The 21,177-nt window shown below is 36.1% G+C and overlaps 1 protein-coding gene across 20 annotated transcripts in view; it reads left to right on the top strand.

The window, feature by feature from the left end:
* Positions 1 to 21,177, top strand: part of DOCK9 (dedicator of cytokinesis 9) — a 128,284-nt gene that overhangs the window by 35,815 nt on the left and 71,292 nt on the right. For all 20 annotated transcript variants that reach the window (XM_074562365.1, XM_074562411.1, XM_074562474.1 and 17 more), the window contains 7 exons: positions 2,465 to 2,581; positions 9,668 to 9,757; positions 11,425 to 11,507; positions 12,594 to 12,663; positions 17,092 to 17,187; positions 17,806 to 17,940; positions 20,869 to 21,043. In XM_074562365.1, the coding sequence (XP_074418466.1) occupies positions 2,465 to 2,581; positions 9,668 to 9,757; positions 11,425 to 11,507; positions 12,594 to 12,663; positions 17,092 to 17,187; positions 17,806 to 17,940; positions 20,869 to 21,043 (766 nt within the window). The remainder of the gene's footprint in view (positions 1 to 2,464; positions 2,582 to 9,667; positions 9,758 to 11,424; positions 11,508 to 12,593; positions 12,664 to 17,091; positions 17,188 to 17,805; positions 17,941 to 20,868; positions 21,044 to 21,177) is intronic.

Genomic DNA, 21,177 nt, shown 5'->3' on the forward strand with positions numbered 1-21,177 from the left:
TTATTTTTGTTTCTCCTCAAGGTCAAGTCATCCTGCACCGCACTCAATTCAACCTGTCACTGCAGCATGTTGCATATTGTTTTTCATTGCGTCCTTCAACTCTTCAGAAGGAACAGTCACGTGGTAAAGGCCAACTTGACCAAATGGACTGACTTGGCCAAAGTACTGTAGCAGTCTCTAAACCTTATTTTAACATAAGAGTATACTGCACAAGAGCTCAAGCTCAGTGATTGACAGGTGAGCATCTTGCTTGCCTGGGTAGGCAGAGAGAGACCTGTTACTTAAGTTTAAAGTGGGAGAAAGGTGAGCGAGAGCTGTCTTGCCTTCTGAATGATAAGCTTCATTTGTAGATATAAATTTACTTCAAATGTAAATGTATTTCATGTAAAAAGCAGTAAAGTTTGAGGGCCTCTTCATACTCTGTGTTATCCCTGTCTTGTGTCCTTAAGGAAGCAAATTTATACTGGACAGTTACTGCCTTAGTGAAGAGTTGGAGAGGGTAGGTGAAGTTACTGGAATTTCTTTGGAAACAGAACTTGTGACAATCTGGCACAATGGGACTGTTCAACCTGAAATTTTGTGAAGGGGTAATTTGGTAGAGCCTACATCTAGGAAATGTGTCAAATAGTTGGGTGAAGAAGGTGCGTCTGGCCTTCTGAGTACTGAGAAAGCTTGGAGCACACCATTTCAGTAGTTTGGGATTCATTGCAGCAGTCCGAATATTCAAAGTCAGGCTCAACAGAAAGTTTTCTTGCAATCAAAATATTTTGTGCAAGTAGTACATTAGAGAAAATGTCACCTTTTCTTATTCTGTGTTTACGTGCTTCTCTTGTACTTTTCTGAGTGGAGTCAAAATGGTCCAACCACTTCATCACAGACCTGTACATAAGCATAAGTTTAAGCCTTTTCTCATGGACACTGATGTTAGTTCTTGGCTTTGTGATAAGCCATGTTCATGAATGAGAGGAGAAGAAGCAGCAGCTGTGGTTCAGGTGCTAAGCTCTCAAAATGTGTTGGGGTACAATATACAGTGAACTGAACAGCTGTTCTCCATCTCTGAGGAGAAAGGTGGCAAGCTCAAAATAATAATTTTCCACTGTGTCTCCTACTGTATTATCTGTACTGAGCATGTTGTAACATAGCTTTTGAACTTTTAGTAAATCCTTCCAGTGTGATTGTAAATAGTAGCTGGTTTTGTTGACAAAGCTACATTTCACTCATAATTTTTTGGTGGATTTATTTTCCAGATTTTGCTTTTTTGGCCTTTTCAGCTGTTATGCTCTGTTATGTTCTTGTATTTTGCTTAACAGTAAAGGTTTCATGTGGTAGATATGAGGAGATCTCAAGTAACTTTTGAGTAGCCTTTGAATTGAACCTGAAAACTCTGGTAACTTTCTCTGACTAAAGCTTTCCTAAAATGAATGTATTTGATTCACTTTTGGATGAAGAAAACATCTGTATGGTTTCTCAGGAAAGTTATGCAAAAATATATATAAATCTCATCTTGTCTGATGAGCTGTAATGATGGTATAAGCTGGCCTTGCTGCTGTTCTTATGTCTAATATACCTTACTTTGAAATGAGTGCCACTCATCTTAAGAAAGTATCAATTGGAAAGTCTCTTCTAATTGCCGCTTGTTCTAAAAAAAAAAAAAAAAAAAAAAAAAAAAAAAAAAAAAAAAAGTAATTGTGATGCACAATTTTAGTTGCAGAAAGTGCAAGCTAGATTCTAACTCCGGTTTTACATTAGTTTGCACACTCCAAGGCAGTGCTACCTCATTGAATACTCTCTCTAAACCTGCTTTGCCATCTCACCATTTAACAGAACGCTTGGTATGGGGAAGGTTTTTCTCTGATTGTGCACAGCCAGCTGTAATGCCCTAACAGCAGTCTCGGGTTTAAATGTTGAATCAATGCATAGTAACTGAAGAAAGCTACTCCTGCAATTGCGAGGAAGGAGATGGCCTATGTGAATTTTAAAAAAAATATAGAGAAGGAGGAATGTCAATTAGCCTACCCCTACTGCAGGTTACTACTGAATTAAAACAAAGCTTGGACTTAGCTTGGAGCTAAAGTTGTTTTAATCCCTGCTAAACCCTGAGCAGAGCTTTGTGGGCAATATTAAGCAAAGGTAACTACCAGCATAAGAGACTAGTAATTTCTTTATAATATTTTTTGCAGTGAAAATACATACATGATTATTCTGATAAGCTCTGACTTAGTGTGTTTTGTGAAATAGTTCTGTTTCTTCCTTCTGAGGCAAATAGCATGCTTATCTCTGTAATTATCAGTGCACTTGTCCATATGGTGTAGCATGACATAAAGTCTGCATTGTGAATACTGTAGATTTTTGATGTAGAAGAAATCTCATTCTGCCAATTTTTTTAAGGAATAATTTCTGAAAATGAGTCAACAGTTGTAACTTTTTGTCAATATACCTGAATTTATTTTCTTTTTTTTCCTAGGCAAAACCAAAGCTCATAGAACCAATAGACTATGAGAATGTCATCGTTCAGAGGAAAACGCAGATTTTGAATGATGCTTTACGTGAGATGCTACTGTTCCCTTATGATGACTTTCAGGTAATTTAATCCTTCCCCCGGCTTTTTGCCACTTAAAATTGTGTTTTGGCAAAATAGCCCCTGCATAACAGGGCTCTGACTTGATTAAGCCAGACTTTACCAAGTTTTGGGATCATCTTGATATATTTCTGTAAAATAACTGTGTTTATTAAATACATAGTTTATTTAAATACACTTTTAAAAATCTTACTGTAGATCCAGTTAGGATAACCACCAAACATCTTAAGAGATTGGCGTTGGTGTAAATACTGAGGAAAGTCTCTCTCACACATGCCCATACCTGCAGTCAAAATACCTATTTATATTTGAAAAGTATGCAGACATTTGAACTGTCTCTAAATTAACTGTTTCTGGGGACTGTATCATAGTGGAATACCTAAGATTAGTTCTGCAAGAACCTACCTGAAAAGCTGAGCACTTTATAGGGCCAAGTCGTTGAAGCTAAGTTTATGTTTATCATGGTGAAAGTTGGTGATGATTTGGTGTATTTATCCAGAAGGGCATATAAAGTCCCATGAATTACACATGGTGAGTTTTTCATGAATTCTCTCTAGCATATTAAAATATTTACATGAGTGCACATGGGCTCTGTTTTTAATATAGTCTACGTGCTTCATTATTACTGATTCTTACATGAATAACTCTCTAATTGGCTAGTTCAATTACCAGGGGTCATTCTGATGAACAGCTCTGAATTACCAATGGAGAGGAAACAAACCTATCAAGAATATCCTCAGGCATTTTGTCTGAGCAGTCTGGGGGATATCTGAAGTGTTTAACTGCTGTTTCAAGTGGCATCTTCTGCAATTCTTAACTTCAGGCCCATATGACTGAAGCTAGTGCATAGTTCTCAGTCTGGTCCTTTAAAGGGAGTGACTGAATTGTGTTCACAAACCGTTATGCCTTTTGTCATGCTTTGTTTGGATTCTATGGTCAGATTTTCATCAAGGCAGTCATTAAAGTGAGTGTTAATCAGAGGATTTCCTTCAGGTAGTCACGAGTTTGGAATATAGTCAGATTTCCTGTTTCTTTATCCCTCGGCAGTGTAATATCTAAATACATTTTCTGGGTTTCCCCTATATAGTCTTTGACAGAGTCTCATTTTATACTTGATTTATACGAAGACTGGTTTGTACCATCAGACTTTATTATTATGCTATCAAACATTTATTTCCTTTTAGGATTTGCTGGCACAAACTTACTCCAGATATTTTTATTGTACACATGACTTTCCAATACTACTTTGGTCTACTAGCTTGTTTTCAACAACACTATGCATTTAAATCTGTCATTCAGTGTATAAAGAAAATATTACCAAATCAGAGAACAGAAATCCCTTTTAACCCTGTGCAGTTTCCCATAATCATATTTACACTTTTGAAACCATTAGTCTTGATATGGTTGCCAATATCATTTGAATCATTTAAATAGGGGCGTATTTTCTGTATTTGCCGTTCTTCTCCACATATTTTTTTTTTTAATTCCTTTTTTCTAACTTGTTGCTGCCACACAATGTGTGGGCAGCTCTTGAGTAAGCCTTGGCACAAATGTTTGATACTGCCCGCATCCCCCACAACAAGAATTTAAAATAGTGAGCTAGAGTATTTAAAACTACCTGTATACACACTTAGAACAGTCTATAGGTGGAAACTCCTACCATTGTCTGAAAACCTGTTCAAGCCATTTCCTCATAAAGCATTTAGTTTTTATTTTTACAAAGTTTTTCCTCATGCTTAGGTTAAACTGATTACAATCTAAAAAACACTTGCCTAAAAAGGAAGCCAAGCCCTGATAATTTATAAGGACATTAAGAGTAAGGTTATTTTGTTACCAGCTTGGCCTTAAAAGTAGCACTTAAAACAGCACAAAAATACCTAATTTTCAGCACCAGATAACACTTCTACAATTTTTGGTAGATTACAGAAGTTACATAGTTTCAAGGAGGCAGGTTGATAACACTATTGAATTTGTGCTGAAGTTTAAATTGTTTTGGGAGATATTGGAGACAAATGTTTGGGCATAATTTCAATAACTTTTTTCAGGTGACGTGGTTAGATAACTGAAATGTAATTTAATTCAGTGTGCTTTTTCCTATAACTAGTAATAATACTTGCAGGAATTCAAAGGCAAGATTTTTATAACAAATATTTTGATGTCATGGTCAGTGCCACATTCAGTTTGTAAATCTTACCACCTCAGAGAAGCTAAATATTAAAGGAGAACTGATAGGAATTGTTAGTCCATATCAGAAAAGAAAGCTTGTACAGCAGCTGGCTTCTTTGGACCACATATAGCTTGCTTTTCTTTCTTTTCCCAATGAAAGTTATTTTCCTAGTGAGGGAAAGGGGAAAAAACAAACAAACAAACCAGTAAGTCACCCTTTTCTGTTTAGCTGTGACTGTTCTCCAGACATGCTGTCAGAAGCAGCTCTTAAGTTCAAACCACTACCAAAGAAATATTTGAGCAAGGATGGAGCAGAAAATGCTTTGCTCTGGGAAAACTCATAAAGATTGAAGGATTATTCTTCAGCCAACTGATCTAGTTACATGAACCTTCCCAGGTTTCCACTTAAATCCATTTGCCATCATCCTAAACTTGGTTAGCTGAGGTTATGAATCCTGTTTTCTCTCCTTTTATATGTTTGGTAGCAGCTCATTTCCTTTTCAGAAAAGCATGATTTTTGTCCTACTTCAAATCCAGATAAGTAGGCTTGTAATTTTTTTTCTTTCTTTCTTTCGAGCTTCTACATTTTCCTTGATGCCATCATATCCAAATAATAGCAAGATTTGCTGTTTTCTAGTTTTCAGAAGAGCTCTTAGTCAGCATGATATGTAATTTTTTAACTTATTTCAAGATTGTTTCAGTTGCTTTTCACAGGCTTAAGTTCTGAGTTTTCTGTGCTGAATTCACTAATCAGGTTATTCCATAACTTGTTCTCATTGAGTTTATAGGGGCAGATATGTTGTATTTGGAGATCCTTTTTACTGTTAACATCACTGTTTCCTTTCATTCTTAGTAATTGGGCTGCCTAAACTTTCAGTACCTTTGTTCTTTGTAGTCTGTTCATTTCTAGCTGCTTTGTCATTGTTTTGTTTTTGTTATGGTCCTCATATAATGCATTTGTTTAGTTCAGATGATAGAACCACTTTCCTGCCACTTGTTGGAACATCTGCTATTAATGTTCGTGCTACTCTCAGTTACAATGCTGTCAGTCATTCAAGGCTATACCTATACCTTTTCTAGATGATTGCTGAGAAAAGTCGTCTTTTTCATAACATTGAATCGCTATCCATTGGGTACTCTTGTATCCAATTTTGTGGCTCTTCATGGCTTATAATTATTCCAAATCACCTGTATTTCAGTAATTTACTCAATAATGAAATGACCTCATAACTAAATAGCATTAGTGTGAAACAGACCACCTTTGTGTATCACATGAAAATCATATGCTCAGTGACTGTGGAATTGGTGATATTTACATTAACTGCACAGCAGGTAAATGGTTAAAAGAAACCTTAACTCAAAACTATACTAATGATTGCTTTGCAGTAAGACATCTTTTATCTAAATGCATTTGTTTCAAAATACCTAACTTCTGAGTACTATCTCCATTCTAATAAGAAATATTTTTCACAATACTGGATAAGTTTGCTTGTAAGAAATACAATGTGGGTACGTTCTTATCTAAATTAAAGGTGCCACTACAAGGTTATCTCACTGTTATTTTGAAGGCATTTTGGTGCCTAGCTTAGACATTGTTTCACCTTTGTTACTCTTGTTTTTGAGCCATGTGGATTTAGCACACTTTCGCTTAAAGCTCTTGGCTTTTAGTTAATACAAGTCAAGTACCTCTGAAAATAGATATTATGCCAACTTTGCAGAAATAAAAGTAAACCTAGGTCATTGTACAAGAAGGCACATCTTGAGTAGAAGGAACAAGCAAAAAAAAAAAATTTCAACCAACGTCCTTATTTTAGACAGCACAAAGTCTAGAGTGCTTTCTTTAGAAAGCACTCCCACCTCAACATGAGGAGGAACTTCTTTACTTTGGGGGTGGCAGAGCACTGGAACAGGCTGCCCAGAGAGGTGGTGGAGTCTCCGTCTCTGGAGACATTCAAAACCCGCCTGGACACGTTCCTGTGCAACCTGCTCTAGGTGACCCTGCTCTGGCAGGGGGGTTGGACTAGATGATCTCCAGAGGTCCCTTTCAACTCTATGATTGATTCTATGAAAGTAAACTGGTCAAAATACAATAACTTATTTTGAAACGTTCAAAGAAATTTCACTATGACTTTTTTATTTTAAAATCTATTTTGTGCTTTGCTTTGAATCTTTAACCAATATTCTAAATCAAGGCTTCAATTTAGTTTGGAAATTACCTTACAATGCAGCTTCTGGCACTTCCCATACAACTGAAAAGTCTCTTCTGGCATGTAGTAGCTTTAGGGGCATGATCTAACATACAGCATGCCATCTTTTCCATCGACTCTTAAAACAATTCCTGTCACCGCTTTTTGAGCGTTTCCCTCTCTAACATTATCTAAAGTAAGGATGGCCTGAGTATGTGGTTGTTGAATTGAAATCCAGTACTCTTCCGCCTGTTTTTCCTGCATTTTGCATATCCCTATTTTACCGGCAAGATACAGGACTTTATTTATAACCTGGTTATATATATACGCTTGTACACTGTTAAGGCTTTTTCTTGTTTTACTCCTTCTTAATGTTTTGAATAATCAACTGTTAATAACCATCATTTCAAGCATCCTAAAGGGATGTGGAGGAGAAAGTGGTTTTGGGGGAAAATTTTACTAGCTCATATTCAACAGCCAACACCAGAAAGAGTACGTGAAGAGGAAAAAAATAATTTTTAAAACAGGTATTGGCAGTAAGTATGTGATGTCAGCAGCAATCTTTTATACTTTGTTCCCTGTAGCTGCTGAGACTTGTGTAGAATAAGAGTACTGTCACTAGGTGGACATTGTCAAATTTACAGGACAGGAAGAGAACCTTATCAGATAACAGAAACTGCTTGAACGCCTCCAAATTGGGGAGAAAAATATAAAACACCCATGCTAAAAACACAGGAGGGAGAAAGGCAAAAGATAAGGAATAACAAACCAAAAATGGACGTGTTTGAAGACTGGTCAAATGGACCTGAGGAATGTTGTGTGTTGTCTGGCTTCTGTCTCTCACCTTTATCTGCCATAGTCCTTTTCTCTAAAATATCAGCTGAGTAAATTACTGCAACTGATGGACGAGCTGAGAAAGAGGCAGCATGCGTTAAGACAGTTATTAATATGGACAAAATTGACAAATGAAATTCTTCTGTTTCGTCACTGACCTTGCTGCAGTACTACTTTTTGTATGTGAAAGACTAGAAAAAAACTTTACTATCAGATTGATAATTGTGTAGCAGGATAACAGCAGCAGACATTCTAGAAGTATGTACTGCTAGTTCAATTTTACCAAGTTCCACTATAGTGGTAGGACTTGATTCACAAGTTCATGGCTTTCCCATGAAAAGTGCCTGGAAAGATGCCACCCTAATCTCTGGGGTTTTTTTAAATAATGATAATTTTTTAAAAAAGCATAGTCTACCTGTGTACTTATAGAAAATATATTATACAAAGTATAAATAATTTGCTATCAAGTATCAGACTATTTCAGGCTGAGAAGAGGAGCTAGATGTTTTGGCCTTTAGCTCTTATAAGGTAGCTCAATACTCTTAATAATCATTCTTCCTGTAGCTTGTAAAAACAAATACTTTAATGAAATGAGGCATATCTTTCTAGAATTCAGAAAACTTCCTTCTTAAGTGCTGTTAGTATATAAATGATTATCTTCTTGCAGGTTTTTGGGGGTTTTTTAACTGTACATTGCAATATTTACTGGTCCCATGAAATATTTTTGGTTTTGTGGTTTTCGCTTTTAATACCTCCCCGCCTCTCCCACTCAAGCAGTTAGCATTGGCGCTTTTCAGCAAAGTTCTGGACTAGGTGAATGACTTGGCCATGAGTATGGGATAAGTTTATTGGTTTTCTTTTTTTCTTTAAGTCTTTACTGTGCTTGAGTACTCTGACTTCAAATACCCTCCCCAGATAACGGGGTGAGGCTTTGGTAATGACAGAAATGGTCACCTTATGTATCAAACTCTCAACAGAGATAAGTAATGTACTTGGGTACCCTTTCTTGTTGACTCTCAGTATGTGGAGGTTTGGGGTTTTTTTCACATTTTTCTCTGATCCTTCCTGGTGCTGCGATGTGGGGAGTATAGCTTAACAGGTGAGGGATCACAATGCTCTTCCAGGTCCAGGCTATGGGGACTCTCTTGTCCATCTCTGTGAGATTCTTTTCCACGTAGTGCAGAATAATTTCTGTTGCTGGTAGTTATTTTCATTTGTGGTTCAGAAGATTTTGTAGTTTTCATCTTTTACGCTTACAAATTCGAAGTACCCTGATGCTTGCTTTTAGCGTTCATCTGAGAAGCAGAATTTCATGGTCACAGAGAGATTTCCTGTTCTCTGTCAGCCTTTCTATGACTCTCTGAACTCCAGCACAGGAAAGGAGTAAGTTCTGACTCGATAGGCTGAAATGTACTCCTAGTGATCCAGGCCTTCTTTCTAAACCTTCATTTTAACCTTCATCTATGATTTAATGCATGTCTCAGCTGAGATCTACAGTTGAACTTCTTATTTTGGTGTGGTTTGTTACTTTTCTTGGGTAATAGTTTTTATATGTAGTAATAACACTACCTTAATGTCTTCAAAATGTTGGGGTTATGTTGTCATGGTGGAGTTATTTTTATGAGTATTTTCTTGCCCGTGTTAACAAAATAGAGGAAAACACTTTTCTATGGCATCTATTTCTTACTGATTCCAATTTTGTCCTTGCTGTGAAAGATGGAACACGTTACTAATCTTTGAATGAAAGCAAATTCTCATTAATTGGCTATTCTGAAGCAGTGTATTCACAGGATGTTTTCTGCTGAGCTTCTGTCTTAGTTATAGTTATATAACCAAGTGTTTGCACAACGTGTCATCTTTCCTTTAATTGCAAATTTCAATAGTTGTTTTTGTCGTTTATCAGACAGCATTATTGAAACGGCAGAGTCGATATATTCGCTCAACAGTTCCTGAAAATGCAGAGAAGGAAGCTCAAAGCTTGTTTGTTACTGAGGTAATATTGGAATTGTATGTGGCTGTGTGTAATAGCAATATTATATCTGAATTGTTTTTCTTCTGCTTCATTTACCATTTACCCTGTTTAAAAAAAAACAAGGAAAAAAGCCCTGAAAAAAATATTAAATATTTATGGCAATTTACTTGTCAATGATTTCAAGGGAAAATTTCCAGGAAAACCTAGTTATTTTTCCATTGGTGTCTGGAAAAGAAGGATTACAGCGTAGCTTTGAATTATTTTGTTCGTGTTTGGGTGATTGGCTTTTGCAAGTGCTTCTCCCTCACCTTCTTTATGAACATGGGTGATTTACATACATAATGTTGGGAGCAATAGTAAATCTGAATGAAACATTGTGACTTGTTTTTCCTGATGAAGTGTTTCACTCCAGTCATTCTTTGTGCATAATAATCTTGTACAGTTTGCTGGAACAGAGGTATTCATAACTGTAATGCCTGTAGAGCCCAGAATTTATTATGCCTGCTCAGTTTGTATGCTATATGTAGAAGAAACATTCTCAAACCTAAAGTTTCTCATAACTACTTGCTTACATTGGCATTCCCTTGGTTCTGACTGGGATGTTGTGTTTCATTCAGTGTCTAGTTGAAGGCTTTTAGCAATGAGAGGTTTAGAATTTTTGTCTTTTTTATATTATCTACTGGTTTTCTACTGATATACTTTAAGCTGGTATTTTAACATCTGAAAACAAGTAAATGTCTGTTATAATTCTAAGAAAACTGAAGGAGCTCAGCTGAATCCATGTCAGAACTTAATGTTTTCTCCACAGTGATATGTACCTTTAATCCCCAACCTAAACAGCTCTAAATAAACTTGAAGAAGGTAGACAAGGAGGGAGGAGTGTTATAGGTAATTAATTAAGTTTAATGAGTTTCTGCAGAAACAATTGCTTGGCAAGTATTAACTTTGTATTTTGAAGTATAAAGAAAATATTTTTGAATTATTACATGCTATGTTTGAGTACATATAAGTCTATTTGTGTAACATAAAATGTTGTACTGTATGGTTTCTGGCAGCAGATTTTGTTGGGTTTATGTTACTTTGGTCAAAGCCTAGATAAATCAGTACTTTTATGTTGTAGCAATATGGGTGGAGTAAAATGGTATTTCCTGTGATCTAGTCCAGAACTTAATCACATAATTGCTTTTCAACAGCTGGAAGCATGTAGTTTAAATATTAATTTAGTTGCACTAGAAGTCTAAATTTAAGGAAAGATGGTTTTAGTTTCTCCATATCTGTATGTTCAAAACTGAATATTCTATTTTAATAATGCACCTGTATTTTAATGCTGAGTTTTCTAAAGGCTCAGTCATGTTTTCAGCTGCATCGAAATGCTGCTTTAACTTTTCAGACAACTGAAGATGGTTAATCCAAATGCTGAGTGTATTCACCATTTTCTAGTTTTATAAGATAACACATCTAGCAGATGATAACTTCCTATTGAAACATATCACTTTTTGCAGAAAGCTGTATTCCACTAGACTGTAATTGAAAATTCTGTTCACTTCACTTCTTTGGCAGAGATTGACATGTAACCATACTAGTTCATAAACAGACATATTTTAAGAGGGTTTTTTGTGTGTGTGCACCTAGGGAATGATGTTAATCCTCTTCTAATTAATACTGATATTTGGTTTTCATTGAAACAGTGCATCAAAACCTACAATTCAGACTGGCATGTTGTTAACTATAGATATGAAGATTACTCAGGAGAGTTTCGACAGCTTCCGAAGTAAGTGTGTTATCTAGTGGTATAATAAAGATTTTGCATTTGTGAAGGAACTCTAACTGGATTTAATATAACTGTATTTATTACAGAAATGTATTAGTACATGTAATATGTCACATGAAATATGTCATATCAATATTTAATAGTCAGTAGAGATGATAAAGATTTCTTGGATGAAATTTATATTGCTAAACATGAAGGTGAAAAAATCTTGTTAAACCATTTTCTGGAAAGATACCATAGTAACTCTGCTTTATTAATAGGCAGGTCAAAACAAGAGATTGTATCATTAACAATGTGAATGTCAGTATTGTAACTAAAACAGGCTAGTGTTTAGATGTAACTAAAATGGTGATATCCTGTTTTTGTAGCTTCAAAGGCAGCTTTTGGAACTCTCTTTAGGAGTTTAGGGAATAGAACCTAACTGAGATGGTTAGAGCAAGTGTTTGAACTAGTGCGGATTTTCACAGGATGATTCAAAGCAAAAGCCTAATCCACATCTATTACAGACTTGCTAACCCATCTGCTAGAGAAATCTTTTCCAACTTTTTCAATATCTGAGAGTTGCTGAGTGCTCTGAATCCTACAACTCTAGAAGATCTGTGTCTTCCCTACCTACTCTTCTGTGTCCGTCAGTTAAGAAATAACACCCTTTTCCCGTGAAGAGTTCTGATACGTTCACAGATTTTGTAAAAGTCAGTAGCTGGTTTTTTACTTGCCCTGGAGAGAAACCACTCTAGTCAATAGGAGTTTAAATAAATGCATTGTCCTAAAAGGAGCCAATGGCTACAGGTATGAATTCTTGCTCCTAAGATGATATGAGTGCAGTGAATGAGAAGGCATTTAGTTCTCTCCAGTTACGCGTAAGGACAGTGACAAGCAGAAAAAAAGAAAGGCTGTGGCCAGATGTGCAAGTTAGTAAAATTGCTGGCTAAAAAATATGTTTCGTGAAAAATACATGCTTTTACTCCATTATTTTTGGGCTTTTTCCTCTTCAGTCAGGAAAATAACATCTTTATTTTTGCAGCTATGAAATATGTAACTAATCACAAAATGTCTGGTATTTTAGAAGTTTTTTTTCTTTCATAGTAAAGGGACGAAAGCAGAGAAGCTTCCAGTTCATTTATACGAAGTGGATGAAGAAGCAGATAAAGATGAGGTGAGATAATAGTAATTCCTTACTTTCTGTTGCTTTCAGTAAAGAATGTTGGGTAAGGAGAGGTTACAAGTTCTAAGTGTTGAAATCGGTAAGTGAAAACAGAGATTAGCTCGGACAGCCTGATTGGAAAAAAAAAAAGTAGTTATTTTACCTATTTCCTTTCAAATAGCCTTGTACTCCTGAGATCTCCCATGTGAGTAGAACAAGTTTTGACAGATGGTGAAATTGAAGTTTTAATACTTTGTGATGTATAATCCCGCAGCTTTCATAATATCTGTCTTGCCTTATACTGTTTCTGTATAGATGGGCATATAGAGAGAAATATTTCATGCAGTTTAGTCACAAAGTCAAGTAAAATCATAGGTGAATCTGTTCCAACATGAAAGTACACACACTTAAGCATGTGTTACAGTATAGCATACGGTATGAGTTAAAATTAATTTGTCAAAAATTTGAGTATAGGATAAGACCTGGAGATCCATCATGGAAACAAAAGCCAAAAAAATTGACTAAAACTCTAAGGTATTTTCTTTTTTTGTCTTATGAGGAGCGGCTGAGGGACCTGGGGTTGTTTAGCCTGGAGAAAAGGAGGTTGAGGGGAAAATTTATCGCTCTCTACAACTACCTGAAAGGGTAGGGCGTTGGTCTGAAAGGGTGGGGGTCGGCCTCTTCTCCCAAGTAACAGGTGATAGGATAAGACAAATCGGCCTCAAGTTGTGCCAGGGGAGGTTTGGGATGGATATAAGAAAAAAATTTTAAACTGAAAGGGTTATCAAGCATTGGAACATGCTGCCCAGGGAAGTGGTGGAATCGCCATCCCTGGAGGTATTTAAAAGACGGGTAGACGTAGTGCTTAGCAATATGGTTTAGTGATGGTTTTTGTCAGTGTTAGGTTGATGGTTGGACTTGATGATCTGAAAGGTCTCTTCCAACCTAGACAATTCTATCATTCTATATCTGTAGCTTCAAGCGATTTTCAATTGTGTTTCAAATGTCAAAGACTTTTTTCAGTAACACAAATAAGCTTCTGTTATTTGTGTGTTCTATTTAATTTTTACCACACCCTGTTTCAAAACACAGTGTTTAAATGCCAGTGTTTTCTTTTCTTATGAGTACTTGAACTCTTGCATCACAGAAAAGACTTAAAATAAAAAGGTTTTTCGTGGGTTTTACCCTTTGATAATTACTTTGCTTCTAAATTCCTTGTATTCAGAACTGCTACATGTGAAATATGCAGGTTTCAAGTTTTTCTGGATAAAATGTGAAAAAATAGTCCAGGGGGTGCATCTGATTAGGTAGATTCCTGAACAGATAGTTGCAGGATGCTGTTTCTCCAGTGCTGCTATTAATCTGCACTGTGATATTTGGACAAACAATTTCATGCATCTGTATCCAAATCTTCCTATTTGTAAGGTGGGAATAATTATGTTTCCTATTACACTTAAATTAAAAAGACTTGGCATTATTTTACTGTGATAATATTTCTGAAAACAGAAGTGTTTTAGTAGTTTAGTGTTTTAGTTTTTAACAGTGAGTTAAACATGAAAAAAATGAAATGGAAATATAATTTACTGTGGTTATTACTAGGGAAAATACTTATGGCTAGTGTTAGTTAAACACTGAAAAAATAGCTTGGCTATTATCAAATGGTGTATTATTTACTAGGAAGTATAAGTGGGGAGGACTTCCCGTTTCCTTCTGCCCAGTTTCCTGTCAGAGTAGGCAGGAACGTCGTATCTCTTTCAGAGGTAGAGTCACTGGAGGAGAGGTCTGTTACTCTTTGTTGAGGAACTTAAAATATAAACACAAGAAAAAAGCGTGCTAGGAAGAAATGGGTCCTTAATAGGTATAGGGTGGGGGGCGAACCATAAATTCTTTCCCTGAGGGAAGAATTAATGGAAGAGTTTTTCTTTCAAACGTTAACATCTTTGTGTGCCAAAAAGCGCATATGCAAATCTTAGATTAAAAGTTGTTTCGTGGTCTTTTTGTTTCTCTTTTGTTTGTGTGTTTTTTTTTTTTCTTAAAAAATGCTGATTTATTAGGGGAATGGTAGAAAACAAAAAGCTGCAAGGGATTAAAAATTGGAGGAAAACCAGATAAAGATAAGTTTAATCTTGCACCATTAAAAAGGAGAGAATTACCTTTTAAAACTAATTTGGGTGATCAGGCCATCAGGTTGGTGTTTGTAAATGGAATTTTTAAATCAGCCTGGGATATGAGATCAAGATAAGGAATTGTTTTTGTTGAAACAGTTGCTGTTGAACTAAATTTTGGAGCCCAGTTTGTGGGAAAGACCATTAAAAAAAAAAAGTGAAGCACAGTGTGCAGCAGTAATAATAAAAGTGAGGAAATTCACTTACCAGTTGGAAACAGGAAGTATGTTTTCAGTGTAAAAGTCATGTATTAATGACTGGGTTCTGGGTTCCTTTGTATTAACAGGTGGTCAGCTGGAAAGATTCAGTAGCTTTTTGGCTCTGGAGGCAGGAATTCTGCCTGACAGAAAGAAATGGTGTAACTAGAGAGGTTCAAATGACAGTCAGCTTTATTGTTAGGAAACATCATGCAGTTCAACACAGTTTGGAAACAGTGCACCTCAGAGACTTTGAATTGGAAAAACAGTCTTAATTAGAGCTAGGTCTTAATTTTTGTTAACAAGGGTAATGAAGGAATTCTTGTCATGTGAGATAGTCCTATGTAAGTCTTACGTTATTACAGAAAAGCATTAGTGGTTCTGTACCGGGCTTTGATGATAACTCATCATCTACTCATAATTTTAAACTTGTAAGAGTGGTTTTAAACCATCCTTTCCTTGCAGATAACTCCCACCAGCGGAGGTGGAGAATCATAGTTGGAAACCCAGTGTGTTAAGTTGTTGTCTCTGTATCTTGATTGTTGTACAAGAAAAAACGGTTATCTAGGTAGTAGAACAGGACTGAGGAGTAATGACTCGAAAATATGAAACAAGTAGACTGTATTGCTTGGATAGTGAGACTCATTGGGGCACACAAAAATTTACTGAGTATTTCTTGTCTGTGCTTCTGATGCTTTGATAATTGGTGACCATGTCATCCTTACTGGACCTAATTTCTGTAGTATCAAGCTGACTAGAATTTTTGAAGGAACAGATTGATCTAGCTTTTGCCTTCTGTTTGCAGTTTTTTGAAGTTCGCATGTGCATATGCATATGAATATGCAAGCTAGACAGACTAAATAAGCTGTAAATACAGCTACAGTTAACTAGTAACTTTTTACAGAATGTTCCTTGATTTAGTTCCTGAAACTAATTCATATTGTTCCAAAGTTTGGGTTTAATGTTCAGTTGTTGAACTAATGACTGTCTCCCATAAGTAACCGCTTTTTGTTGCAAGTTCTCTTAATAGCTGAGAAGAGAAATTAGAAAAAGTAGTTGAGGCACTTGAGGAAGTTTTGTCGTTTTTTTTTTCAGCTGGATTCTTAAATAATTTTGAATGTTTGGATAAGAAATTATCAGGAGTATGTCTCCTCTAGATGGTTGAAAATCTTCATATGCGTCTAATTCAGTAGTGGTTTTGTAGTGTCAAAATGGGTTACCTCAACTGGTAAAGTCAGCTTGGTACTGCTCTAAAAGATTATTTGAACTGGTGATTTAATATTTTTTCTGTGGCAATTATAAATCTGTCATTTTGATTGGTTTTGATGGTAGAGTGCTGCTTTTTGGTAGTTGTTAGCATCCTGTGGGTTTTGATATAGTTAGTAAGTTCTATCAGCTGGCAGATGGAAGAGGTATACAGGCAGTGGGTGTGATGTGTGATGCATGCATTGGTTCTGCTGTTTGTGAACTTGCCATTTCTGCCAAGTTTCGGCTTGTTGTCTTTTGAAAGCCTTGATTCTCATCTGTAAAAGGGCAGATCCAATTCAAGAATTCAAGACGTTTCTCTAAGTTCTAAAGTAATATCTTTGAAGTAATACATATAAAGCAAAATGGTTTGAGAAATCTTGGTTGAAGGTTTGGGCAAGCATGAGTTTACATTGTTCTTTTTGGTAATAGAAATTGGTAAAAATTCTTGCACTGGAAGATTAGAATATGTGAAAAAGCTTACAAAGTAAATGTTTTGATTTTTCCCTCTTTCCCCTGTTTCAGTGTGATTTATCTTGACTAATATTTAGCTATCTAGAAGTTGGGTCATCCTGCTGGCCACAGAGGAAGCCTATATATGTGGCCAAGTTAACTATCAAAAATTAGATGTGGTCAGTCTTATCCCAGTCTTTAAATAAAATAATTGGAATTAGAAAGCTACAGAATTTCAACAGGGACTCCTAGTATGTTCTTATGAGCATAGCTATTCCATCTTTTAAAAATTACTTCTGAAAATGCCAATAAATATAACAGACTGTGATGCAAAACTTTACTTCTCCCCCCTCCCCCAATCTCCCTTTCTTCACCTCCAGGATGCAGCATCTCTTGGGTCTCAGAAGGGTGGGATAACAAAACAAGGATGGTTGTACAAAGGCAACATGAATAGTGCAATCAGCGTGACAATGAGAGTAAGTTTAAAATGTCTTACGCGTGGTAAAAACTGAACACTAATATTAAAATAAATATCGCTGTACCTTCGAGAAGTCCATTTGTATGTGGTTTACAAAAGAGGGAACCGTGTATGTAATGTATATTGTGAAATCTTACTTTCCTTCTAATTAAATCAGAAAAAATGCATTAAAAATCCACTATGTGGGAGAAGTCCAGTGTGTTAAATAATTTTCTTAACTGGACCCTGGTGTGTTATTAGTAGAGAAGAGACTATGCAATATGAGTTTTTATTTGTATTGACTCTTTATTTAGAAACAAACAAGTTATTTTTACGGTTATTACAATAAATATCTATTATGTATAATATTGTAGAGTCAGTTTTAAATACCTGTCCATGCGTCAAAAATATTTTCAAATAATACAGTCCGATCTTGCTGCGGGTTTTTAAGTTAAATTATTACTTTTTTTAAAATAATGATTTCTGTTTTGTTTTCTGAGGATACTGATAAGGTTATGTGTAAATAAAAACTTTCTTCTGTAACCTACTGTGTAAATAGCACTTATGGGTTTCGTAATATGAAGCTGATGAATACTAGTGTTGTAATTCTATTTATTTCCTCCTTTCTTTTCATTAGTCATTTAAAAGAAGATTTTTCCACTTAATCCAACTTGGTGATGGATCCTATAATCTCAATTTCTACAAAGATGAAAAAATATCAAAAGAACCTAAAGGATCAATATTTCTAGATTCGTGCATGGGTGTGGTTCAGGTAATTATAATTATTCTGCCTAATCTTCAGTTAATTCTGTGTTTGATAGCAAATGAATTTTTTTAAAAATACAGGTAACTCGACAGATGTAGGTAAGTACCTATTATACAGAGGAACAATTAGACACACTGGATCTTGCAGGAACAGTGAATGAGATTTTAAAAGGCAGGAGCAAGAATTTTAAAAATCTTTCTGAAAAGAATATAAATTACTAGTTGATGTCCTGTATGTATCAAAAATATCAAACAAAATTTTAAGGCAAACACAACAAAACCCACCAACTTTAAATCATGGCAAAGTAATGACAGCATAAAATTAAAGTTCATTTCAGTTGCATTTTGTGCTTACATGAGCTGTAAAATGTTTTGCATAGCTTCTTGTGTGGGATTTTTGTTGTGGGAATTGTATTAAATTCAGTCACCCTTCCAGATGCTTTCGTTTGACCTTTGTAATGTTACTTTTATGTGCTTTTCTTTATTTTAAAAAGTTAAGGGCGTTGGTAAAATGTTTGTCAGTAGCAAGTGCCAAAGAAAAGATTGTTTTCTTTTCTTGTGATTCTGTTATGTATTTACAGTACAGCATGTAACTGTTTTGTTAGGCACAGCATACCTGGAAAAAACCACTTGCGTTTTAGAGTTCTGTTAACTTGGATAGAAACAGGCAAAGTTTAATAGAAATATATTTCTTAAATAATATTTTTTTGAGTATAAAGTTGTTTAAAGATTTATGCAGAGAGGTACAACAGCTTTACAGAGGATTACTTTTTTCCAAATATTGTAATAATGGTTTTGGATCCACATTTAATAGATACTTTTCATGGAAAGTCTTATAACTGTAGTAAATTTAATCATATTGCAAGTTGTATATAGAGATTTACACAAATTGTTTTGCCTTAGGAGTACAATTCTGGCCAACTCCACTGAAATGAGTTTGGTCTGTGTTTTTAAAACAAACCAAAAAACAAAAAAATGGTTCCTAAACACAGTTGTAGTCTTTGTCTTGCACTTAAAATGTGTCTTTCTTTCTGACTCTCAGCTTCCTCTGCTTTGGCGCCCCTCTCTCTGGTAATAGAAATTCTCCATCTTCTGGGCTGTTTCGGGACCCTTTTGTTTCCCACTTAGGAGATGGCTTGTTTCTGCTTCTCAGCCTGTGGCTCTGGTACAGACTATTGTGGGCGCTACGATATTAGTTTACATCATCAGAACGCATTGAGATTTTCCGAAGTTACAAATGAGAGAGGCACTGCAGCAAAGGGGAGTGCTAAGGCCTGCAGCTGGGGAGAACAACCCCAGGCACCGGTACATGCTGGACAGGCCACTCAGCTGGAAAGCAGTTGGCAGAAAAGGATCTGGGGGTCCTGGTGGACACCAGGTTGAACACAAGCCAGCAATGTGCCCTTGCAGCAAAGGCGGCAATGGTGTCCTGGGTTGCATTAGCGGGGAGTGTTGCCAGCAGGTCAAGAGAGGTGATCCTTCCCCTCTGAACCACTGAATAGCACTGGTGAGGCCAGACCTGGAGTCCTGTGTCCTGTTCTGGGCTCCCCAGTAAAAAAGAGACACGGACATATTGGAGAGATTCCAGTGAGGGACTATGAAGATGATGAAAGGATGGAGAACGGAGCATTGCCCCATTCCTGGAGGTTTTTAAGGCCAGGTTAGATGGGACTTTGAGCAACCTAGTTGAGTGGAAGGTGTCTCTGCCCATGGCAGGGGGTTTGGAACTAGATGATCTTTAAGGTCCCTTCCAACTCTAACCATTCCGTGATTCTATGATCTCTCCTATGAGGAGAGTCTGAGAGAGCTGCATCTGTTCAGCCTGGAGAAGAGAAGGCTCAGGGGGATCTCATCAATGAATATAAATACCTGAAGGGAGGTGCAAAGATGACAGAGCCAGGCTCTGCTCAGTGGTGCCCAGTTGACAGGACCAGAGCCAATGGGCACAAACTGAAAGTCAGGAGGTTCCCTTTGAACATCAGGAAACACTTTTTCATTGTGAGGGTGACTGAGTGCTGGCACAGGTTAACCAGGGAGGTTGTGAAGTCTCCATCCTTGGAGGTTTTCAAAAGCCATCTGGACATGGTGGTCCTGGGCAACTGCTTCTGGGTGCCCCTGCTTGAGTAAGGGGGTTGCACCAGATGATCTCCAGAGGGCCCTTCCAATCTTTAACCATTCTGTGATTCAATGTTTTTGGTTTTTAATCCTGAAAATCACCTTTTTTCTAAATCCGTCTTTTCATGAAGTACTGTTAAATACTTTCTGTCCCATCAGTTCAGTTTAAGTAACCTGACATTTCTTTGTCAGAAGCTTTTTATTTTTTATTTTTTTAATTACTGTTCCTTTTTTCTACTGCAAGTAAGGTTTTGGGGTGATACAGTAGTCTTTAAGTAAAACTGTGCTTTGGATGCTTAAAGTTTTGTAGTTGGCTTGTGTCTTGAACACTACAACGTATTATACGGTACCATCAGTGTTCATCTTGGCATCTGTATGTTGTGACTTTTCTGCATCAAACAGAAGTGCAGTCACATAATATATGCAATGTATATATTCATAGACGTAGTCTTATATAGATATGGTTGCTCTAATTCAGTGATTTGTGAAAACCTATGTCAAGGTTTTATACTGTGAAAGTTAAAAGTTACTGTTCTTAAGATTTTTCATTTACTTCAGGATTTTTTTTTTTAAATGATTACAGGCAGAACGATGTGGGGAAACTGAAAGATGAGCTGTTATCTTTCATATTTCCACTTGTTGCAGAGGTATAAAAAAAATTCAAAAGGTCAAATGTCAGAAAAGAAACAGTGTAATTATACACTTGTTCAAAATATCAAACCATATATTTTTGTTAAAAGATCTGAAATACATGTAACTTCCTTTGATTGTGAGTTGACAGTATGTAAAGATATTATAAAGATCTTTTATTTTCTTATAGAACAATAAAGTCAGACGTTTTGCCTTTGAACTCAAGATGCAAGACAAGAGTAGTTACCTTTTAGCTGCAGATAGTGAACTTGAAATGGAAGAATGGATAAACACTCTGAACAAAATCCTACAGCTTAACTTTGAGGCTGCAATGCAAGAAAAAAGAAATGGAGAGTCTCACGAAGGTAAGCAGTCTTTCTAGCAATGCTAATTCGGTTATGTGACAGTGTCTGTGTACATGCATTTGGAAAGAATGGCTTTATTGTGGCTAAATTTTTTTGTTTTCTTTGGTGACAAAAATTATAAATCTTTTCACTGT

Source organism: Larus michahellis, chromosome 1 (assembly GCF_964199755.1).
Source record: "Larus michahellis chromosome 1, bLarMic1.1, whole genome shotgun sequence".
In the NCBI taxonomy this organism is placed as follows: Eukaryota; Metazoa; Chordata; class Aves; order Charadriiformes; family Laridae; genus Larus; species Larus michahellis.